The sequence below is a fragment of the Paramacrobiotus metropolitanus genome, unplaced genomic scaffold (genome assembly GCF_019649055.1).
Source record: "Paramacrobiotus metropolitanus isolate TYO unplaced genomic scaffold, Prichtersi_v1.0 Parri_scaffold0000077, whole genome shotgun sequence".
NCBI lineage: Eukaryota > Metazoa > Tardigrada > Eutardigrada > Parachela > Macrobiotidae > Paramacrobiotus > Paramacrobiotus metropolitanus.
In genome coordinates this window covers 180920-203012 of record NW_026570297.1, presented here as the reverse complement: position 1 = coordinate 203012, position 22093 = coordinate 180920, and the positions used below count along the sequence as shown (strand labels likewise).

General features: G+C 41.6%; 2 protein-coding genes across 7 annotated transcripts; one reads left to right on the top strand and one right to left on the bottom strand.

The window, feature by feature from the left end:
- Positions 1-1511: 1511 nt before the first annotated feature.
- Positions 1512-16328, bottom strand: LOC129595374 (histone deacetylase 4-like). Of its 6 annotated transcripts, none has more exons than XM_055492367.1 (16): positions 15821-16328; positions 13586-13629; positions 11801-11853; positions 11101-11433; positions 9064-9196; positions 8878-8984; positions 8052-8219; positions 7172-7281; positions 5659-5902; positions 4397-5083; positions 3915-4166; positions 3687-3844; positions 3245-3300; positions 2763-3187; positions 2463-2681; positions 1512-2175 (listed from the first exon to the last, which is right to left on the bottom strand). In XM_055492367.1, exons 3-16 carry the CDS (start codon positions 11838-11840, stop codon positions 1988-1990), a joined length of 3120 nt encoding a protein of 1039 aa, XP_055348342.1. In that variant the 5' UTR covers positions 11841-11853; positions 13586-13629; positions 15821-16328; the 3' UTR covers positions 1512-1987. The 6 variants fall into 6 exon arrangements, with proteins under 6 accessions (XP_055348342.1, XP_055348340.1, XP_055348339.1 ...); XM_055492365.1 differs by lacking the exon at positions 13586-13629 and having other exon boundaries at positions 15821-15997; positions 16095-16137; XM_055492364.1 differs by lacking the exon at positions 13586-13629.
- A 2421-nt stretch (positions 16329-18749) lies between these two features.
- LOC129595406 (high choriolytic enzyme 1-like) lies at positions 18750-20897 on the top strand. The gene is made up of 7 exons (XM_055492407.1): positions 18750-19122; positions 19314-19413; positions 19796-19928; positions 20021-20097; positions 20170-20217; positions 20363-20434; positions 20492-20897. The coding sequence occupies exons 1-7, from the start codon at positions 18931-18933 to the stop codon at positions 20740-20742; spliced, it is 873 nt and encodes a 290-aa protein (XP_055348382.1). The 5' UTR covers positions 18750-18930; the 3' UTR covers positions 20743-20897.
- Positions 20898-22093: the final 1196 nt, after the last annotated feature.

Here is a 22093-nt window from a genome sequence, read left to right as displayed (position 1 = left end):
GACTTTTTGTTGGCATAAAATTAAATTTTGATAAGGCAAATTTTTAGGTAGTCCCATAGCTTTTCGTACCGGCGAAGTTTTTTGTTAGCTAATAATGTCGGTTTCGGTTTACCATTGCAGTTTACCATTTTTACTTATTTACAATTTTTGCAACCGCAGGATGGTCTGCTAGTTTTTCGTACACTTCTTAGAAAAAACTGCAATTAATTAATTAGTTAAAACTCATAAACATGAGTTTCTTAAAACGTGCAGCTTACTTGTAAATGAAATATATGCCCGATTATTATATGGAAATAATTTGACTGTTTGGTATAATTGTAATATACATATTGTAATTCGATGAGCTAGACAAGTTTTACAAAACCATAATTATTTACCAATCTTACTTTTAATATCATGGTATTCTGGCATTTCTAATTAGTTTTCACAAATCCCTGTCCGAACTGTACTCGTATACTGTTTGTCGAAAATCGGTAGAACCTTTTTTCATGCGTTTTACGCATTTAAATGTATTGTACACGCAATCCACCGAGAGTTTTTGTTTGTTCTCTTTCGCTCGAGTGTCGTCGTGCAATTTGTCGTCGGCAACATTGTACGTTATGCTTTAATGCATAAATCCGGTTATTCTGTATCATTGACACATAAGCTTAATCTTTAAATTCGCCGGCTAATCTGCGTACAGCGATACTGTCACAGACCATATTACGTTGTGTTATTGTCGGTATAATTTAATTCCAACCAATTCAACCGCGACAAGGTTGCCGGTGCACGGCGGGATTTCTAAGCTGGCATCCTTTGTGTAATGCCGCTACAATCCGGCTGATTGTGGATCAAATCTCCTACTGTAACGCTGCAGTACTTTGTCCAAATCAGTCAAATCTTTTAAATACACCGTGCGTAATCACAACAACATACTGTGACTGCCGTACATATATACGGCATGGGCCACGCCCACTGAAGGCCAATTAAGAAAGATTCGCGTTGGATACTCGGCAGCACAGAAAAAAACCAGCAGCAGTAGAACAGTCAACTGGAACCGGCGTGGGAAACGGACGCAGATAATTTGCGCGCAATCAGAACACCGACACTGATTAATCGCTCTGCGGTTGCGGCGGTGTTCTAATCGATTGTCTTAATTGGGAAAGCGCAAAATATTTGCGCTTGCGCTTCAGCCACAGATGTCATCGACGACGTAATTATATTGCACCGTTACATTCTTAATAGTTTCATAATTTCATACTCGCAATATGTAAAAAATTAGTGTCAAATCTGTAAAAATATTTTAATTCATTATTTTTTCTTACCTTTTGCATTTTAAATTTTATACATTGTTTACGAATAATGCACTTACTCATTCATTTGGTTTTTACCATACGAAAATTTAGTTTTTATATTTTTGCGTTTAAGTAGATGATTGGTTTTATTTTTCGTGCGATACACGAAGAACCTAGAAATTTTGGTTCATTTTTGTAATGCCACCGTATCTCACCCAACGTTTGTCGTAAAAACAGTGAATTCAGTGCTGATTTATTTACAGGCAGTTTTTGACTAGGTACGTACACAGTACGTTTTGAAAGAAACTCAAAACAATAAAACATGCAGTAAACCAAAAAAATCATTTTGTGCTAAATTGCAAATTCTCGTTGAATAAGCAAGAAAAATCAGAAGAAAGCGGAGCCAGAAAGAGCAGCATGCGATGACGGCTAGTATCATAAACGCTAAGAAAATTGGCAAAAAAAACATACAATCTCTTTTCGAAGATAAAGAGAGAAAAAACAAGAGAACGTGAAATAATACTGTAAAAACACTGTAAAAAAGTGTAATGGACTTGTCTTTGACGTGTTTTGCGGATATAAAGACAATTCAATAAAACAGGGCTTTCTTTCAAAAGAAATAAAAATCAAAAAAATTCCATTTCAATCTTTGTATAGTCGCATCTGGTTAGAAAATTTGATTAGATATCTCTGTTTTGGTGAAAATTGATCGGTCACTTGTCCTGATCCATGGGTTCCTCCTCGCGAGTGGTACTTCCCACAATAGCGGCCACAGATAGTGAAGCCATGGCGCCCGTGGGCGGTTCCGGCTGAGACTGCATGGCGCGTTCACGCTGCTGCGCTTCCAATAAAGACCAACCGACTGTGCCGGCAGTCCGCTTCAGACAGGGCCAAAATCGCACTGCAAAAAAATTTACAGTTCCAACTCGCAATAAACTCATATTAATCCGTATCGGTTATTAATCATCCCATGCATGATACGGTAGAAATTATGCATGACAGAAAAAATATGCTCTGCTTTTTTGAGGATTAAAAATCCAGTAAACACAAGGTAAGCAAAATCTCACCTACGACTGATACGAGTATTCTGTATTAGGTAAAATTGCTAATACTCGTATATAGTAAAATAAAGCACTAAAAGTATTAGATATGTTAAAAAATTAATTGTAATTTAATCGTTTGACTTACTTTGGATTCGTATGACTTCCTCGAGGCTTTCCACACAATTGACATTGGGCTTGCTAACGAGGACTTCCTCCCGGATGGGTGGTGCCGGATCCCCTAACAACGCCTTGACACATTCCTCGGCTGAATCACAAATGGCCGCCAAATCATAACCGCCTTCCAACACCATGGCCACTTTGCCGCCCGCTAACGTTCCCAGTAACCGCGTTATTTGGCCGAAACCTACAACAAAAATGCCGGTTACAGATGCCGCCGAGTAACTAGTTCTTCCCTAAAATGCAGATAATTTTGGTATACGCTTACAGGCCGGGGAAACTTGGTAACCGCCCAAGGGCGGGGGATGTCCCGCAGCGGCATCAAACCCGGCGGAGACCATGACCAGATCCGGCGAGAATTCCTCGGCAATGGGCATGATGACGGTGCGGAAGGCGGCCAGATACTCGACATCCGTCATACCCGGCACGAGACCGCCCGAGAAGGCCACGTTGACGTTGAAGCCGGTGCCGGCATCGGTGCCGACTTCCTCTGGTCCGCCGGTGCCGGGAAAGAAGTTACCCTTGTCGTGCCGGTGGATGGACATGTACAGGACGTTGGGATCGCTGTAGAACATCTGCTGGGTGCCGTTGCCGTGGTGCACGTCAAAGTCCACGATGAGGATCCGCTGAATGTGCAGACGGTGGCGGGCAAGTTTGGTGGCGATGGCGATGGAGTTGAAGAAGCAGAAACCCCTGCACAAATAACGAGAATTAGTTAGCGTAATTTTTTATAGATAAGAATTTTCTTACATGGCTAGTTGATGCTCGGCATGGTGACCTGGAGGCCGGACAATGGCAAATCCGTTCTGCAAGTAAAACATTTTATTTTTCACTATAGTAGCTATTAATCCAAATTATTTGTCGATATTTTCGCTAATTTTTTGTTCGTGATGGCAGTTTACAAGGAAAATTACACTGCTTCGATATTAGAGTAAACAATAAAAAGCGAACACATACTTATAGTAATGCTGTTTCATGTCGATTGCGGCAGAAACCCGATGGATCGCAGAAAATTCATTTATTCATAATACTGACAGTAATACTAACATAAATACTAATATCGATGATAATATTCATCCATTTTTGCTGACAACTTTATCAATTCGGAACTTTTTCAATGAAAATTTAATTTTACTACACCGAAAAAACATGTCGATCGCGAAAAAAGGCAAGGCTTTTCTGCGGCAGTTACCTTAATTTCACCGGTGGCAATGCGAAATACCAGCTCAATGACACACCCGACGGCCATGCGAGCGGCACTGGCTGTGTGCAGCTCATTCCAAGTTGTGTCCGAATCCACGCCGACGCCGCCACATGGCAGCAAGACAAAGCTTTTGAGCGGCAACTCACCTATATAAAACAGAGTACATCCTTTCTGCGTTTCTAGTGCCAAACACTGATTTCTGGGGTGTTCACGTACAGAGTTTATTGGGGTCCAGTCGTGAGCGATTCGTGGGATTCGATCCGAAGAGCATAGTGTAGGCTTCTGAATGGCAGGTCTGGATTTCCTCCAGCGTGGCTTTGCGGGAGCGTAACCGCTCGCAGCGGTTTAAGAGGCCGGTTTCCTGGAGGCGGGCAAAGATACTCTGCAGGCGGCCGCTGTGCTCGGGATGCAAGGAATTATCGCCACAGATACACTGATGTTTCAGCATGACCGAATCATACACAACGCCTACAAAAAATAAGTTCATATTAATTGTGGTTCTCAACTATTTCAAAGGCAATGATTTTTTGTGTTTCAGATATTTATATAAGTACACGTTGAAACAATTTACGTATCAACATTTTTTTGGTACGGTTGCTCAGTTAAATAGTATAAACTGCAAAAAATCAGATTATAAAAGGTCACGGATGTCATGGTTTTACATTCTGAGAACGTATTTGCTGCAGCATTCAACATACCTGTGGCGCAACCTGGTCGTGGAGGCGTAGCCTGCCTCGTAATGGCATTCAGTACCAAGGGACTGGAGAAGGCCCTGCCCAGCGGCCGCGGACTATGCCGCCGACTGTGATGCTCCCGAATCAGCTCCCCTTTGGAATCCCGCTTCAGATCGCCCAACCGATCTTCATCCTTGCACGACAAATCCACCACCTCCTGTTGCTGCTGCTGTTGTTGTACCGGTTGTATCGTCGACGAGCCTGGACCTTTGGTATCCCCATTGAGCAGACCCTGATCCATGGCCTCCCCAGCACTCTCGTCCGGCTCTTCGGCCATCTCCGCCACCTGGTTCTTACTGCTGGCCCGACTGAGCACCGTCTGTCGGATGTGCTGTTTGAGGAGCTGATGTTGGTGCTGTTCCAGCAGCTGTTTGTATTCGGGCTGCTGGAGGAGAAGGCTCTGGGCCTGCAACAGCGGGTGGCCGAGGGGCAGCGGGGCGGAGTGGGTGCGGCTGAGGGGACGGGGCGTAGTGCGGTTGAGACGGGCCTGGGCCACCTGGGCGTCGGTCAGGGCACCGTGGCCACGCGGAACGTACACGCCGGGAATGAATGCGTGGGCGGCCTGCTGTTCCAAGATCTTCATCTGGTGGTGGATATCCGAAGGACTGTTGCTGTTCGATGTCGTCGTCTGGAGGGCTTCGTTGTCCAAGACTACAACCAAATAAATTTGAAATCAATTGCACTATATAAAATTAAAGATAAGAAACATATTATGCATTTGGATTACGTACAGCATTAAATAAAATAAAGAGCTTTATGAAATATTAAACCGTAAAATAAAAATTTAATATACGGTAAATTATAATATTAAAAAATAATAAGAGCGTCAGAAAAAGAAATGCCGCACATTAAAAAACTGTAAACTATGGCTCCCAAGGAATAAAATTCAAACAGAATTCGAGTTAAGTAGAACAGCTGCGTAAGCGTATGCGTAATGTAGTCCAGTTACAGAAAGAGCAAGTTAAGTAACCGACAGCAACTGGAAAAAGCCGAGAGTGAAAAGTTCGGCAACCAGAAATCAGTCAATATACAGTACACTGATTCCGGCAGCACTGTCAATTCTCCTAATTGACCACAAAATGTAGGCGACTACGCCTATGCAACTAAGGCGTTAAATGTCAACAGGAAGCTAAAGATGCCACAAATAATTCGCTATACGAACATGCTGCCCACTGGGGGGCTATTACGACGTGCGCGCTCTGCGCGCGCGGTGCTTTTTTACTTACTGGGCGGCAGCATGCCGGGCAGATTGAAGACGCCATAGCCGGGCAGGGAGAGCCGGGCGGCTGCCGCGGCAGCGGCCGCCAACCGCAGCTGGACTTCACCGTTCAGTAGGTCGGATGCGGTGCCGTTCAGCATGGGACGTCCTTGTGTAATACTGGCTAATGAGGGCGTACTGCCCGGGAAAAAACTGAGATCCTGAATGCTTGACAGGGGGAAACGGAACGGCGCCACTGGCTGGGCGGGCAGCTAAAAATACACCAGAACGTATTGTTGAAAATTGAGGCGCGCGCGCTGCACTGCATGTTCATCCATGCAGGAAATAATCCAATAAACATTGTTACTTGCGTTTACTATAGAGTCTCCTTACAGCGAACGGTAATTTAATTTCTCTACAGTCAGATAATTTAATTTTGCTTGTAATGCAATTACAAAAATGCAATATAATGTTAACGGGAAATTTTCGAATTATTTTCGGCTTTACTGTTATTATCCAACTGATATTATTCGTGAAAGCAAATGCTGTCGTACAGAGGCGTACTAAATAAGCACTTTTGCAACAATGATCAGGGCAAAATTTACAATCAACATATATTGTGTTGGCTCGCTTAAACGGTCGCTATACAATCGGCAGAGCGCAGGAAAGGGATGCACTTGACTTTGTCCGTCATTTTGCGAGCTACACAACACTGGACCATGGCAGTCCGCCAGCGGAGACGTGACGCAGAGGAAACCTGATTACTCACGTTGAGCCTATCGGCCGCATACATTTCCCGCATCACGAGAATGTACATGCACAGAACAGGCCGGGAAGACAAAACTTGGCACTGATCCGTGCTAGCTCCATTAAGGTTCTTATAATAAATTTGTCAACAAAATGTACCGTTTTTCACAACGGCCGGCCGGTCGCGCGTTCGGGCGCGGCGACAGCACATATGCCCGGGGATTATTTTTCTGTCAGAGAGATGCGCTTCCGCCGACTGCAGACTGTTCTCGCGATCTTTCGCATGCCAAAATCGTGATTAAGAGGAAACATCCAGAACAACATGAATCAGAGGAAAGCCAGACGGAAGAGAATTCTGACAACATTTGCTTGAATCGTTCAACTAGTTCACCCGCAAAAATTCTTTTTGACGATTTTTTTGTATTTATTGGTAGCTAAAGCGGCCTTATCAGACAAAAACCTGTTTAAATATCTTAGTGCAAAGTAAATAGTAAGACTTCAATTTTATGCATGCTTCTGTTTTTTGGGTCCGATTATTGCAGAAGCATGAACGATGGTTCTGCGTTACTGCCATTGGACACCTTCAAAAAATTTTCGTTTTCTTTTAAAATTCAAAATATTTTTATTAAAAATAATACTTACCCTTTAATGCCACGATTACATGTACAAGTACACAGTATGATGAGTGTTTTTTTTGTAAACTCGAGATTATAAGAATTTTATTAATGTTGTGCGAATAATTTACTAATATTTTAAAAATCTAATTAGAAAATAACTGGGCAGTGTGTGTATACCTCGCCGCCGGTTAGTGATGATAAACTGCCATGATGCGAGGGGACACCAGTGGAGCTGGCAGGAGCACCCGGTGAATCAGGCCCGGAATCCGAGTTACTCGATGAACCATCTGCAAGAAATTACACTGCAGTGTGGCTATAAATACCGCAGTCATCCTCTGCTACCACCGTTTGCGCTGGCGTTCGCGCCAAACATATGCAGGGAAAACGGATGAGCAAGCTGCAGCGCCATCATCACAGATTGGACAGATTAGAGAATTACGAATTCTTCTCAACTACATAAATTACTGTAAATAAACAAAGACTACAGTTTACGCAACCAAACGATACACGGTTATGCACATGAAGATAATTTTGGACTTCCTCAATCATAAGCGCACATGGCGGATGTTGCGGTATAAATAAAGTCTTTCTTAACAGTAGGAATATTTTAATCTTTCGTAAATTTATTTTTTGAAATAGCTCTCAATTCGAAAATAAACAATACTTAAATTTAAGAAAATCAAATTTTTTAGTGTTCAACCGGCATTCAAAAATGAAAAAGGGATAGATTAGCGTAATAAAAATGAGTGAAATATTTATAAGAAATACGTAACCTAAAACTCAGTTTATGATGAATTGTACATACTTTATTTCGAAAACCGGTTTATTGCTTATGTTTAACATGACAATCATTTTTTACTAAATGTGTTTATTTTGATACAGTACTACATACTTGTAATTATGTAATTTCATGCGAAGGAGTTTTATCATACACCACAAATGCACGTGCATATGGTTGTTTAATTATATCGTCATGCTCATCCTCGTAATTAATCACTGTATATGCTAAGGTACAATTATAGAAGACATAACAGGGAAAAGGTTAGTTTGCGCATACTTGGATTATGGGAGTTCCTACGGGATGCGGAGGCCGCGGCCGCTGCTGCCGCCGCGGCATGAGCACTGGAGGTTAGGAGTTTATCGATGGGCTTCATTAGCGGACTAACACGGCGCTCTAAGACCCGCTGCTTCAAGGCGGAGCGGATTTTCAGGTTGGGTTCAGAGGCTGCAACAATCACACAGCACACATAGCACCACAGATACCACATCATGCAGCTATATCAGCATACGCCGCTGACGTCATTAGTCCAAAGGTCACCGTGCACGTCATGCGGTTAGAGTGATATATATTGATCACCGTGCCTCGTGGACAAACAGGCTCAATTATGTATGTAGCTCTTCCATGAAAATTACACCTAGGTTAGACAGAGTTTACCGATTACTGGCGTAAATTGGGTCAGTACGTAAAGCGAGTTTACATTTGGATCGAAAAATGGGTAATCATCCGGCAAGACAGCCATAAATTGCCCGTTATAAATACGTATTTTGATTTGTGCGATAACAATAAGTCATTACCCTAAAGCAAATTGCAGAAATTGTAAAGACACTAGTTTAGTACGGTTTGCGTAAACGATTTTTAGCGGAACAATTATTCATATTAAATTTTGATGTTAACATGCTTGGATAATAATTATACGTATTTCAAAAGGCCCCGCACAAGTTCGGAAAACCTAATTTTCTTGGGAAAAAAACACGAAAATATAAATTAAAAATTATTTATTGGGCGAGAAACTAAAAATCCCAATATTTCAACACTTAGTTAAAAGTATCAAGTTTATACTGAATTAACTATTCTAAAAATAGTAATATTTATTAATTAATACCTGTTTTTCGCAGTGGGAAATCCTCCCGGACCACACGATGCACCATTGCCGGGGGCATCTGCGGCGGCGGTTGCGGCTGGGCCGCGGCGGCATTGTCCAGGGTTGACCTGCAGGAGACTGGCCTGTATATTACAACCTGTCTGCGTGGGCAATAGTATTAAAAATAATTTCGCGCAGCGTGTTTACCAGTCGCGGCTGGCCGTATTATTAATGGGGGACGTGGCATTCTGGTAGCCGCCGTTTGTCATGGATTCGCGCTGTTTCTTCTGTAGGACAAATTCGTGGAGGCGTTGCTTGACTTCTGAGGATGCCACAGCGCCTGTTGAGGACAAAACAACACAAACGTCAATTATTCACATAAAAAAACACCAAAGCAACATTTCAAAAAATTGTGTAATGGTTGACGTCGTTACTATTTACTAATAGCTATTACAATTTAAAAAAATTTAGGCATAAATCTGAAAATTAATATGAGCTATGAAACCATGAAGGTGTCCATTTTAAATTGATACAAAGAATTTTTTACAAAGGTTTGTTTATTTGTCGGCAGGGTCACATTGAAAGAGCCCTCTCTGATCGACTTAATAAAAATATTATCGTTATTGCCCGATGAGGCAGTGTTAGTGCGGCATCACGTGCCGGTAACGAGGCCACAGGAAGAAACCGCAGTGGACGCACTCAGCGCCATACCGCACACATAGTGTTGACGCTTGATCGCCGTGCAGCAACACTTGAGCATGTTTATTGGCATATTGTCCTAACCGGTGCGCTGCTGTGGCTGCCTGCGTCATTCCCTGTGCAACTGCGACCCTGACAATCTAATCAACGCAAACCCCGGCTTCCGACCACTTCCGCTCGACTGCACTACCGCGCTGTGTGTGCACCCCCACGGCTGCATGGTGCCCGTTGTGTTCAATTTGGCAAATGCCGGTTTATATTGATTTACGATAGATATATCTATCGTATATTTGCCGGGTTGGCACGGCGCACATGCTACCTCGCTTAGTGGGACGCAGATTTTCTCTGCTCTCCTCCACCTTTTCAGCTACTTATCGCATTAAAGATTTTTGATACCCGCTTGCTAAGATGATTTTTGCAGAAGAGGATAAGGTGATTGAATATGATTTCGTATGTAAATTAATGCTGCGGTGGCCGTTTGAAAAATTGGGAAACAAGATTACACACTAATACACAGCTTACCAGCTTTCAGAATCTACACGTTAGCAGCAGCGATTTTTTTCTTATCTGCTTTTACATATCAAAAAATAAAACAAAATATTTTTGTGAGGATGATTATCAGATAAAGCTGCTATAAATCTAAATGCAATGCGAAAACGTTTCACATACGTCAAGTCAAATCTTGGGAAAGGTCAGCGCTAATGAAAATTACACGCAGACTGCGTGGTGCTGGTGTTTAATAACTATTTTAATCTCTACGAAGGCAAGAGAATGCCGGGCCACGCGCCCAACGGATGACCGGCATTTTTGTCGTGCATACGCGACGCGAGGCGCTCCCTGATTTTTAGAAAAAAAATCTTTTGCCACACTGTTGAAAATATAAATGTCCGAACGTGCCAGAAAGCTCTCCTTGATTTCCATCTGTCAACACGCGACATTGTGTCCAGAATTATCGACCCTGGGAAAATGGATGGTACATGTTTAGAGCGTTCTGAGTGGCGGCTTGGGATGTGTGTTTTTTTCTATTCCTCAACAACCGCTCATGCTTCAATAGCGCGAGTTATGACGCATGTGCACCGGTGTTATGTGTCCGCCGTGCGCGCGCGGCAGACATGTCTATTGATGATGCGCCGCACAAGTGCATCAACCCAACCGAGAAGTCTGCCAACTTTTTCTTTTCATGACCGTTTGGGCACACCGTGACCTTGATCAGTTAACACCCGGACAGTTGTAGAAAAACTGTTTTCCTTTTCTTTTTTTGTAGGCCTGTGATATCAAAACCGCAAAAAAAGAAAAACAACTTAAAGGGAACGGATTTTCCAAATTTAAAAGCAAATATTACTCTCAAATATTCTGGATAAGAAATTTATGTGTACCAGTATAAGAACGAAATATAGTACGCAGTATGCAACCCGAATGGGATTTACCCGGCAAATTTTTGCTTTGCAACGCTATTTGGAAGACACGAGGTAATTTAAAATAAAGTATAACATCATATATAGTAATAATTATACTAATATAATTTTACGTGCATGTTCTACTTACTCTGTTCGTGTTTTTCCTTATGGCGCAACGCTTCCAGTCGATCGGCTTCCTGCTTTTCCCGTTCAGCGCGCTCCTGCTCATCCAGCCGTTGACGGTGGTGGAAGTAGACGCGCATGTGCTCCTCCAGCTGTTTATTGTGCTGTGCTACCAGCTGCTGTTGCTGCTGCTGGAACTGCTGATAGAGGAGATGCTGCTGAATCTGCTGTTGTTGCTTAAGGAAATATAACTGCTGATGGAATTCGGGATTGTTTGCCTGTGCTCCGTGCTCCCCGTTCACCGGCACAATCATATCCTCCGTCTCACACTCACCACCGGCTGACGGCTTGCCGCCCTCTGCAGTAGTAATAAGTATAATTTTAGTAATATGTTAAGAAAGACTGGAAACGTCATTATGTCATTGTTCTAATACCATTGTCCAGTGCAGTAAAAAAATTAAAAAATGTAATTAAAGTAACGACTTATAAATGTGAAACACAAAATAAATATCAGCACTGTACTTTTTTGTTATGATAATTCACAAAAAGTATTTTTATATTGCTGTGATTGTGTAAACGTAAAATATCTTGATATGTAATTGCGTTCACTTTAAGAATTCCAAACTAATAAAAACGAAAACTCTAGAATATGCAAATAACAGAAAATACACTATTAAATTGCAAAAAAATACAGAACAGAAATTTAAAAAACCACGGATTCTAACCTTTAGGTGATGCCTGACGAAAGTGCGAGTTAACTTCCATCGTGACCGAAATCCTGCAATAAAAATGCAGTTATTACGTATATTCCATACAACATACCATGCACATGAAGTATACCGTTCGTGGATAAAAACAGCTCGTCGGAACACAAATTACTAAATTTTTAAAAACGGCACAAAACTGCAACGTAGCTATAGTAGTGTTGAAAAGGTTCATAACGAGGTATCAATCGAACAAGATTAATAAATCCAGTGACTGACTTGGGTATGAATTGTCCTGACCACATCCTGAAGCTATGGATAGCCTTTTCGAAGCAAAACCAAAAAAATTCCCATGAACGCTGACTCGTTTAAAATTGGATATTTAAGTGTATCGTTTTCTCGCTTTGCGGATTATGACAAGAGTAAAAAAACTCGTGCCAACTTCAGCCTCTTTTTCAATCAGCAAAACGTTACACCCTTTTCTGCGCTGTATAGTACAGTACGTACAGAACGTACACACACACGCGGTTGCATTAGACTTTCACATTAGCCAACTCGGTTTCACACCATCCTGTTGGTCGTGGGAACGCTGTGCCGCTAGAGCGCTTGTTTACTTCCATTAAACAATCTAATCCGCCTTATACTATCCGTGCCGTACAATAAAACCCAATCGTGCTCATCGCGTGCACATACATATTTTGGATAACAAAATAACATCATCAGGTGTTCCACCCGCATATCCAGTGTGCGCGCGTCGGTTCAAGTTTAACGCCTATTAGAAAAAACGAACCAGGCGATACTTTACACATGGCAGGTGACAATGCCACTTGTGACCCAATACTACTTCCAATTGCCGCTGTTTTAACGTTATTGTTGTGCTGGGTGGAAATGGCTCATACAGAACTTTACATTTTATAGGGCTCGGTAGTGCGCACACGTGAAAGTTGGCTTGTTGATCAACAATATGCTTTCCACGAAAATATACCGTATTTAAATGTTTTATTTACTGGTTACGCGCGCACACAGAATGCGACTTACTCCTGTGTTGTCACCGTTACGTAAACATGTTGATTACGCAGAGATGTACAGAGTACACGATCCTGCCGCTACATATGTGTTTGTGTTCCATATCCGAATTCATTCATTCATTTCGTCGCTAAATATTATCTTCTTGGAAGAGGCAACGTATTTGAAAAGATCCAGATAATTATATATTTTATCAATTTACGTAAATACAAAAAAGTAAGCTATAACTGGAGGAGCATAATTATACTCTGTACAGATATATACCGTATGTAAGCTAAATCCAACCAAGTCGATTACTTGACAGAAACCAGCAAAAAAACCAAAATACGAAAACCGAAGTCAACGAAAAAACATTTTGTAAATATGTAGATGCACACTCACGAAATACAGTGTGGCATTCTTTTTAAGTTTAAAATGTATACTTGAATGTTGTGCAAGGAAAGAAAAACATTTAATGTGAGCAACTTTTATTGTGATTTTGATTTGATTTTAATTAGAAAAATTGTGGTTCTGCTAAATTTAGTTCGCAAATTAAATGCACGGAAAAAAATTGTGGTTGTTGAAATTAATTAAGGATTTGCTTACTTTGATAGCGTCGACATCTGTACACAACCTCGTGATATGGTACAGATACACTAAAAATCTGTTTGCTAACTCTGTATTCAAAAAATACGCTTTTTGTTTTTGTCTTAAGAATACTCTTATGGCTAAGAAAATGTTACTATAATAAAAAGTGTTTGTCTACACCGTACACATGTGTTTGGAAAGAACAACAATTACCTCGATCGCGGCGATGCACGCACTACGGCAGATGGCGCTGTTGCCTGCAGTTATCACGCCAGTTTTACATGAAACTCAAATATAGAATGAAGTAGCACATGAAAACATCCAATCCTTCAACAACGTCCTCAAGGCCACCAATATTCCTGGTACTGACTTAATTGAGGACAAAAGGCGGCTATTTCAGTTGTCTGTGGAGAGAGTCGGCGCTTTTGTTCGAGGCGGGGATCGTCAGGGATTTATCCCCCAAAGGTCACCTCTCGCTGCGCTCATCCTAATCAGGCAACTGAAGGCGTCCGGCAACGTGATTCTAATGCCGGGTCGCTTTTGTCTTCGTTCTCGATCAGTTTTATATGCCTGTCTTTATGATAATACCAAAGCTGTAGCTGTAGATGATGGAACTCTTTGTCCAGCTTTTTATGCGTCGCAATGTTGTGCGCCATATTATAACTTAAAAAATGTATTCAAATCAGGTGATGCTGCAAGGTACCTGCAGACCGTACGCGTAGTCCATTAAAAAAAGATCAGTGGTTATATTCGTTTTGGATTACTTAGTAAAAATAGAAGCAAAACGATTAAAGCAATGCCTAAAATATATTTTACACATATTTTACGGAAAATGATTTTCTAATTAACAAAACTGTAGAAATGCTGTACAAATTTTTTGAAAATCGCTTAGTCAAAGAGAAACCAAAAGAATGATCAAACAGCCGGCCGGTTGTAAATAAATGTCTTTACTCTGCTGATGATGTACTCGTGTCCCTCGTCGTTACGGATATGAATTGCAGTGAGGAATGTGTACGCATGTATAAATAGAACTTCCAGCCTGAAATTTATTAGTATTTTAAAAATAGCCCTTGCGTGCGTCCTACTAGTCAAAGTGGCGCAGCGCAGAATACAAGCACATCATTACTCGATGTGCAAAACGAGAGATTTACGTTAATTGCAACCGGCGCAATCGGTAAGTCCCCCTAATAATCAAAAGCACCAAATTATACACTGGAAATAGACAGCTGTGCGTCATGTAGATTAAGGATGAAAAATTGCCGATTATTGTACTAAAATGCCGGATTCCTGGGATTTTTCATTAGAAGAATACAGGAACAGCTAAAACCTGGGATGGATTAGATTGTCAAAACTCCGAAATAGTTTATCAAGTTCCTAAGAAAAGCAAAGGCGTTAGAAGTACTCAACACCCCACGAGTCTTAAAATCACATTTTAAACGACTACATTGGCATATGCTTTCCCCAGGATGAACTAATCGTAAGAGGATTTTATTGGATGATTGAAATCTTCCGCCAAGTCTTGACACATAAAACGAGATCGAACCGGCTCCGAGCAGGCATTAATTTTTAGCGGATTGATGATAAACTGCTTATCTACTGCTTATGCAAAATGATAACAAATTATTCATGACGTAACCCGAAATCTTACCACACAAGAAATGGTAAAAGCAGAAAAAAATTAGGAATTGTATGCAAAAAAATTTTATCACACTGCATGATATCCTTGTGACGCATTCCTTTTCCCAGTTTGTCGGCGCTGTTTACTACACAGATCAGAGAAATTTAAGTACACCTAACAGCACTGTCGTTTACCCGGAAAAATACGAACACAAAAACTATTAAATTTTAAGTCAAGCCATTAACTAACTAATAGCAGGTTTAATAATATCCAGTATTCTTCTATACTAAACTGGTTGGCAGTTCTGCCGGGTGCATGATTGTTTGTCCCTTTACATGTTGACTTCACAAAGCGCCAAAATTTCGGGAGATACACAACGGCACATACACATACGCCTCTATCACTCCGACCAGATGTCAGCTTACTTTCAAACAAGATGAAAGTTTGCCGGCTATTTTTAGAAGTAATCTCATTTATTTTTAACGACAGCTTGGTACAGAGTTTGCACGAGAACCGCACAGAATTATATATGCCGTATAAAGGGCTAGCTGACAAAGTACGCATAAATATAATACCATCTCCAAACCAATTTCCGCTAACGATAGTGCATGACAGCATAATATAGCTTAGATCATTTAATTATTGCAAAAAAACCAAAAAGAGACAGGTTATCTTATGTGTACATGTACAGCAATATAAAGACGAGAAAAATAAGGGGCATAACAGCGAGACGGTCGAAAGTATTTGACTTCGGCTTCCGGAAAACAAGTTGCCGAATATTTTGAACCTCTGCGTACAAATCCATGTACGGCACAGTACAGGTAACTTACCGATAAGCGTCTCAGGTGACTGAAAGAATTATTAATGTTTCCCTTCGAAAAACGATGATGGTGTTCGCCTGGCTAAATAATCCTCGTTGACGACCCGCTCCTCCAGCCGGCCATTTGTCCGCAACCGGAAGTACCCGCTGGACACTCAGGAACGGGACGAAGAAATCCCTCCCAAACCTTGATCACACGCCGTTACACGTACGGTTTGGATGGATAATTTACAAAGTTTTATTTATAGCGCGCGCGAGTAGATGTTTGGATGTAACATACGCACATAACTGAGCCCCGTGTAGCTGCGTCGAAATTGCTGACTATACACTTGTGTGGTGTGTGTGCAGCAGCAGCAGTGCGCGGCGCTACGGCTTGATGCCACACCAAAGCGACGGGGGTATCGAGAGAAGAAAAGGCGGGCTATTTTTAGAACATATTTACACCCCAACCCGCTTGAAATTGAGGTTGAAAGGCCGGCTACAGCAGTACATCATTGCGTATACATACATATGTACCAGCATGTTGGTTTTATACGAGCTACACGCGACATCTGCAGATTTCCTCGTCGTACAAAACGGTGGCTCGCGCGCGCGCGCTCTCGCGCTGGATCTATTTATAAGCATCACAAGTAGCCAATTATAGAGCGGATCAGTTGGGGCCACAGATCGCGCGTCGATCTCCACGGCGGGAACCAGGATACCCGGTACACATACACACATACGTTATATCTATATACACGATCCCACCTCAGACTATTTGCCGCTATAAAGTGGTATATGTACAGTGTGTGTAATGAAATGTACAGTATATACGGGAAGGCCGAGATGTGTTCGTCCAGTGTATATTCCGCATGTATATGTAATCGATAGGCTATTTTTAAATTAATTTCTCCTGGAAAGATGCAACAGAGAAAACGGCGCGTATGCTTTGCATGCATATATGCGCTGGTATTGTGTGCGTGTAGTATGAGCAATTATCCCAAGAAGCAAAACCGGACCGAGCTATACGTGATCACCAATCAATGTTACATCGCAATAATCAATGATAATCTGCTCAATACAGAATGATCTTGCATTCTACGAACTAGGATAATCTTTTGCTTTGGCTCGTCTGTAAATCAGCACTAGAATAATCAATGCAGTGCGTTCGTTTTTGTTGAATCTGTGAATAACATGATTGCGTTATGTCGGTTCTTGTACCTACCTAATTTTATCAAAATAATAATTAATACTGAATGTTAAATAAGTTAGTAGTAATTATAGAATTAGGAACGCAGTTTAATTGGGCAGCAGAAATAACATGTCCCAGTTATCAAATAAGATTTCGCAGTACGCCTATCGTACAAATTACTGAACAAATTACTGAAGGTCGGAAGTATTTAAAAATATATGCCGCGACCCATCAGACAAAGGTTCCATCGGTTGCGAACTTCGAACGCCTCGTATGTATGTACACCAGGACTGCTTACCTATGCGTGCCAATGCAAGGAGAAATCCAGAATGGGCTACAAGGATCACGCACGTGGAAACGAAATTACAGTGATTTGAACATAAAAGGGCTAATTCCTGGCGTTTCATAATCATTACACTAACTACCTTCACCGGAAGGGCATCAGATTTCTTCCTGAATACACCCACCTACTGTTACGACAGAGACCTTAGTCGCTAAGCGTGCAGATCAAGATACACATCACCACCTTGTATGCGGCATATGAGATGAAATTATTCAAATTATGCTCGCTTCATTAGAAACAGCATAAGAACTTGTATAGGTTGACCGATTTTTCAACGTCCGTATAGTCGGTATATATAGAGCTATCTTTCCTCCCAAAAACGTATTTTCAGAAGCGACCAAACTAATGGAATCACTTCCGAGCGGACTTGCGAAAATATCGCAATCCGGACACAATTAATTCAGGAAATCCAGTTTTTGCTAATTTAATTTACAAAATAGCACTGCTCGGATGAGCCAAAATCGCAAATTTTGGTGTACGAGTTGCGCAACGTTTAGGATGACCCTTCAGACGATAATTATATTGTATAGCGTTACCTGTAAAGTGCCCCGAGCCTTACGCAACAGGAAGTGAGCTGAAACCGAGGTATGAGTAACAAGCTCCATTTGACTACACTTTCCAGTTGGTGATAATCCAGTGACTAACGACGGAATACATAAATTCAGAACCCATAAGAATAAAACACAAAATAAAATAGTTGCAATCGCGCTATTCTGATTAGTTGCCGGCTAAAAAAACTCAAAACGAACCAAGTATCCCCCACTACAGATACAAGGCCGCGCAACAACATCTGAAGACCCTGGTGACCTTGAAAATACTGATCTTATGTATAGAAGTACATATGATGTGGAAATGCAACCTTGATTTTGCAGTTATTCGTTGACCTCCTAATCTCGGATCTGTACAATACACCAGCAACCTAGGATTTTCATGAAGCAGGAGTTCAAACTGTACAGCAGGTCCTGGAAATATCAGCTACTCGGTAGGGAAGCTTTCGACTTGACAGTGAATACCGGTAGCCACTTATGTTTATAAATTATGTAATAAGTAAGCCGTACGATATGGCATGCGCATAGGTACATATACTTAATTGTGCAAAACATACACCAGAGTTAATTGCACTTTGGAACCCCTTGTCGTTGCTGATGTTTTCAATCATGCTATAAGAGATTTTAAAAGCTATAAGAGATCTTGTGCGGCATTACCATATATTTAGTAAAACCGATACGTTAGTTATCATATTAACTCAAAATCTGAGATACCATGTGGGACCTTTGACTGGCACATAAAGCATCATAAAACTCCCCGATAACCGCTATACAATTGTGGTTATACTATGAAAAGTGCTCTATCATTTATCATGCAAACCGATTTCCGTTCTATCGCTGCACCAAACCAATCTCCAGTCTAGATTATGTACGTATCACGTGCATTATTTTTCCGTGGTGCGCAGCCGATAAGTTAGGGAACACGCACACTGCCCTACATAAAGAAGACCATTGTGCCAGTTTCTCCACCGGATGACCATCCAGTTTGTACACCGCCATAATTCGGCTATTTTCTGGACCTTCACGAAATAGTTCAACGAATTCATTGCGGTATCAAAATGCATCGGAGTAGTGCGGTACTTTTGGCCGTCATGGCCGGCGTAGGCTTGTACTTCCACCATGCCACGGCTGCTCCGGTTGCGGGACTGGATTCCGGCTCCGGCGAATACGATATTGTCGCTGCTCCGGAGATGTTCGAGGGTGATATTGCCGGATTTCCCATCGAGAAGCGAGTCACAAGTGGCTCCCAGGTAAGATTCTCAAAGCCTACGTAAAGGAATATTTTTACACTAAGTCCGTATACTCATACGATTAAAATATAATTTGATCGGTATGTTAGTAAATCTTATAAACGATATACTTGTCGCTCTGCCGCTATTGGTTTGATGCATAAAATTTAATATTGTCGAATTCGACAGTAACAAGCAAGTGCTACTTATAGAAGGGATATTCCATCCGCGACTATCCTCGAAACGCGGTATTGGACATGTTAGGCCGATGGGCCAATGGCGTGGTCCCTTACGTTATCTCCGAGCGCTTCAGTAAGTCCCGTTCCCAGCTCGACCTTAAGTTATTACTCAGTATCTCGCAAGCCCAGTCTGTCCTACGGTAGCAGAAAATTTTGTACAGAAGGAGAAAATTTGACACCTTCTTTTTATTTTGGGAATGTTTTGGAAATGTATTGGGAATGAATTTAATTAAAATTTTTACCATATTGAAATAAACACAATGAATGAGGTATCAAGCCTCTCAAAATTATCGGTAATACGTAGTGTTTGTAAGTACATCATTCGAAATTTCAAATGATAAAAAGTCGTGTAGTTTGTCCAACACAATGATAGATTACATTGTTCGTTGAACAAAGAATATTTTTGTCACTGCTGTTGTTTCAGCTTTGATACTCGTATGTTTGTTCTTTTGCAGCCGAGTCAGAGGTCGCGCAAATTGAGCGCGCCATCGAGGAAATCAACAACATAACTGCTGGACTGTTCCTGGTTCACAAGGAGGATCAACATGAGAACTCCGTATTTGTAGCTCGCGGTGGACCCAACACAGGGTAAGGCCATTACTAATCAACTAATCACGTTATTTATATACAATCGGTTGTTATACGTACCTTTGCGTACTGATAGCGTTTTTTATAAACAGATGCTGGAGCTACGTCGGTGTTATCGGCGGTCAGCAGACGCTCAATCTGGAAGTGGCGGTCAATCAAGGCGATCCCCGTACGTCATAGCTTTCCATGCATTTACCGCTATTCGCAAAGAATTCTGGTAGTAACTTGATTTTTCTGACAGACTGCATGCACCACGGTATCATCGAACATGAGTTCCTCCACGCTATCGGTAAGCATTAAGCAACGACCTTTAGGCTTAACTTATCGTAGAGTACACCAAATGAATGCGCAAGGTCAGACAATTGTTGGGGGTATCTTGGATTCTCAAACGAAATGCTTTCCACCACGTTTTTAGCTGATTGTTTTGACCGCAGGTTTATGGCACGAACAATCTCGCACCGATCGTAACGATCATGTGGAAATCAACTGGGACAATATCCACAAAAGTACGAACACAATTATTAATTATTTGCAGTGTGCTGATAAGAGCCGACATTTTGTAGATCAACAACACAACTTTGCGTTTTACACCGACGACGAGATAACACATTTTGATCAGCCATACGACTATGATTCGCTGATGCATTACGGCAAGTACGACTTTGCCATTGACCGCAGCGAATGGACCATCCGACCTAAGGAGCCCCATCACGACACACCCATCGGGCAGCGACGCGGACTTAGTCCAGTGGACATTGCCAAACTCGATCTCATGTATCCTGCGCCGACTGCACCCGATGCGCAACAAAATTAAAACTGACTAATCTCACATACGAGCTGGCTGGAGTTTTGGGTCTTTCTTACGTAAACCGAACTCAACGTTCATGTACAGACAAAAAAACTAAGGTCGACAGTGACATCGGCATTCTAGCGAATCCAATAAAATGATCGTCGCAGAACCATGTTGTCTGCAAAATGTACGTATTCCAGAATTCAAAAGCAAGTACGATTTCGCACTTTTTTTGGTTAACGATAAAGACAAACAAAACCAAAGAGTCACAGAGCCAATGGAGAAAATTAATTTACGGAAGTTGAGTTATGTCTCGTTTGACGGCAAAAAATCTGCAGTGCCGTAAACAGGGCCATGAGGCAAAGCTAACAGAAAACTGAGTAATATGTACATGTACCAGATTTAAAGGTTCAGATTTCGCTTTAACTGTTTTCTCATTTAAATAATTTTTGTTTTTTAATGTCTGTCCATCCCACTTCTGATTATACTGACATAATATATAATTATGTGTATTTTTAAGAAATTTTAGCAAAACTAGGAAGAATTTCAAGTACAGTGAGTACGAAAATACTTAACATGTGCAGAATTTCGACATGTACATAATGTAACACATTATGTGTTCCGCATAAAGTGCATATTTTATTTGTACCCAAGACGCGCAAAGCCGGAAACTGCACAAATTCGCAAAGTATTGTGTGCATGCAATACGGTATATACACACTCGATTACGGAAAATGCTGAATTTATAACGATTCAGATGCACTTTGCTTTATGGGAGAGAATGCGCGAATAGTGCTTTTCCATTTTTCCGCTCTTCTTGTTCTTTCCGACGAGCGAATTCTTTCTGCCCCATCCAGGTGGCTATGTAGATAGATGTCTGTATCATTAGTAGATGTAGATGTCTGTTTCTAAAACTCGTTTCATTGTTTCCTTCGGTTTGGCGATGACTAAAGTGGAGAAGTATACGCCCTGTGTGCACACGATGCCCGAATGCAGTGACCTTGCTTACACCTGCCTGTCTACGTCAATGCGTTCTAAATTGAAATCCAAAGGCCTAACCCGCTAGCATTGTTCCCTGACGATGTAGTGCCAGACGAACTTCAGGATGCAAAATTCCTATACAGACAGCGCAACCAGTTCCCTTACAACCTGGCTGCAGCCCACATGCAAGGTTATACTGTAGTAAGGCGATTGCTGGTGGATCGGGCATAAAGCGTTCGGCAGTGTTCCAGTCAAACAGTCATCGACAGCACTCACAGAAGTATGGGTAACGTCTCGTATAGGTGCAGTTTCGGTTTGTCAAAGACCAATCAGCAGGTGACATTTGAATTAGCCTGCGCGAGTCGATACCCAATTACCCATTCATGATTCACCC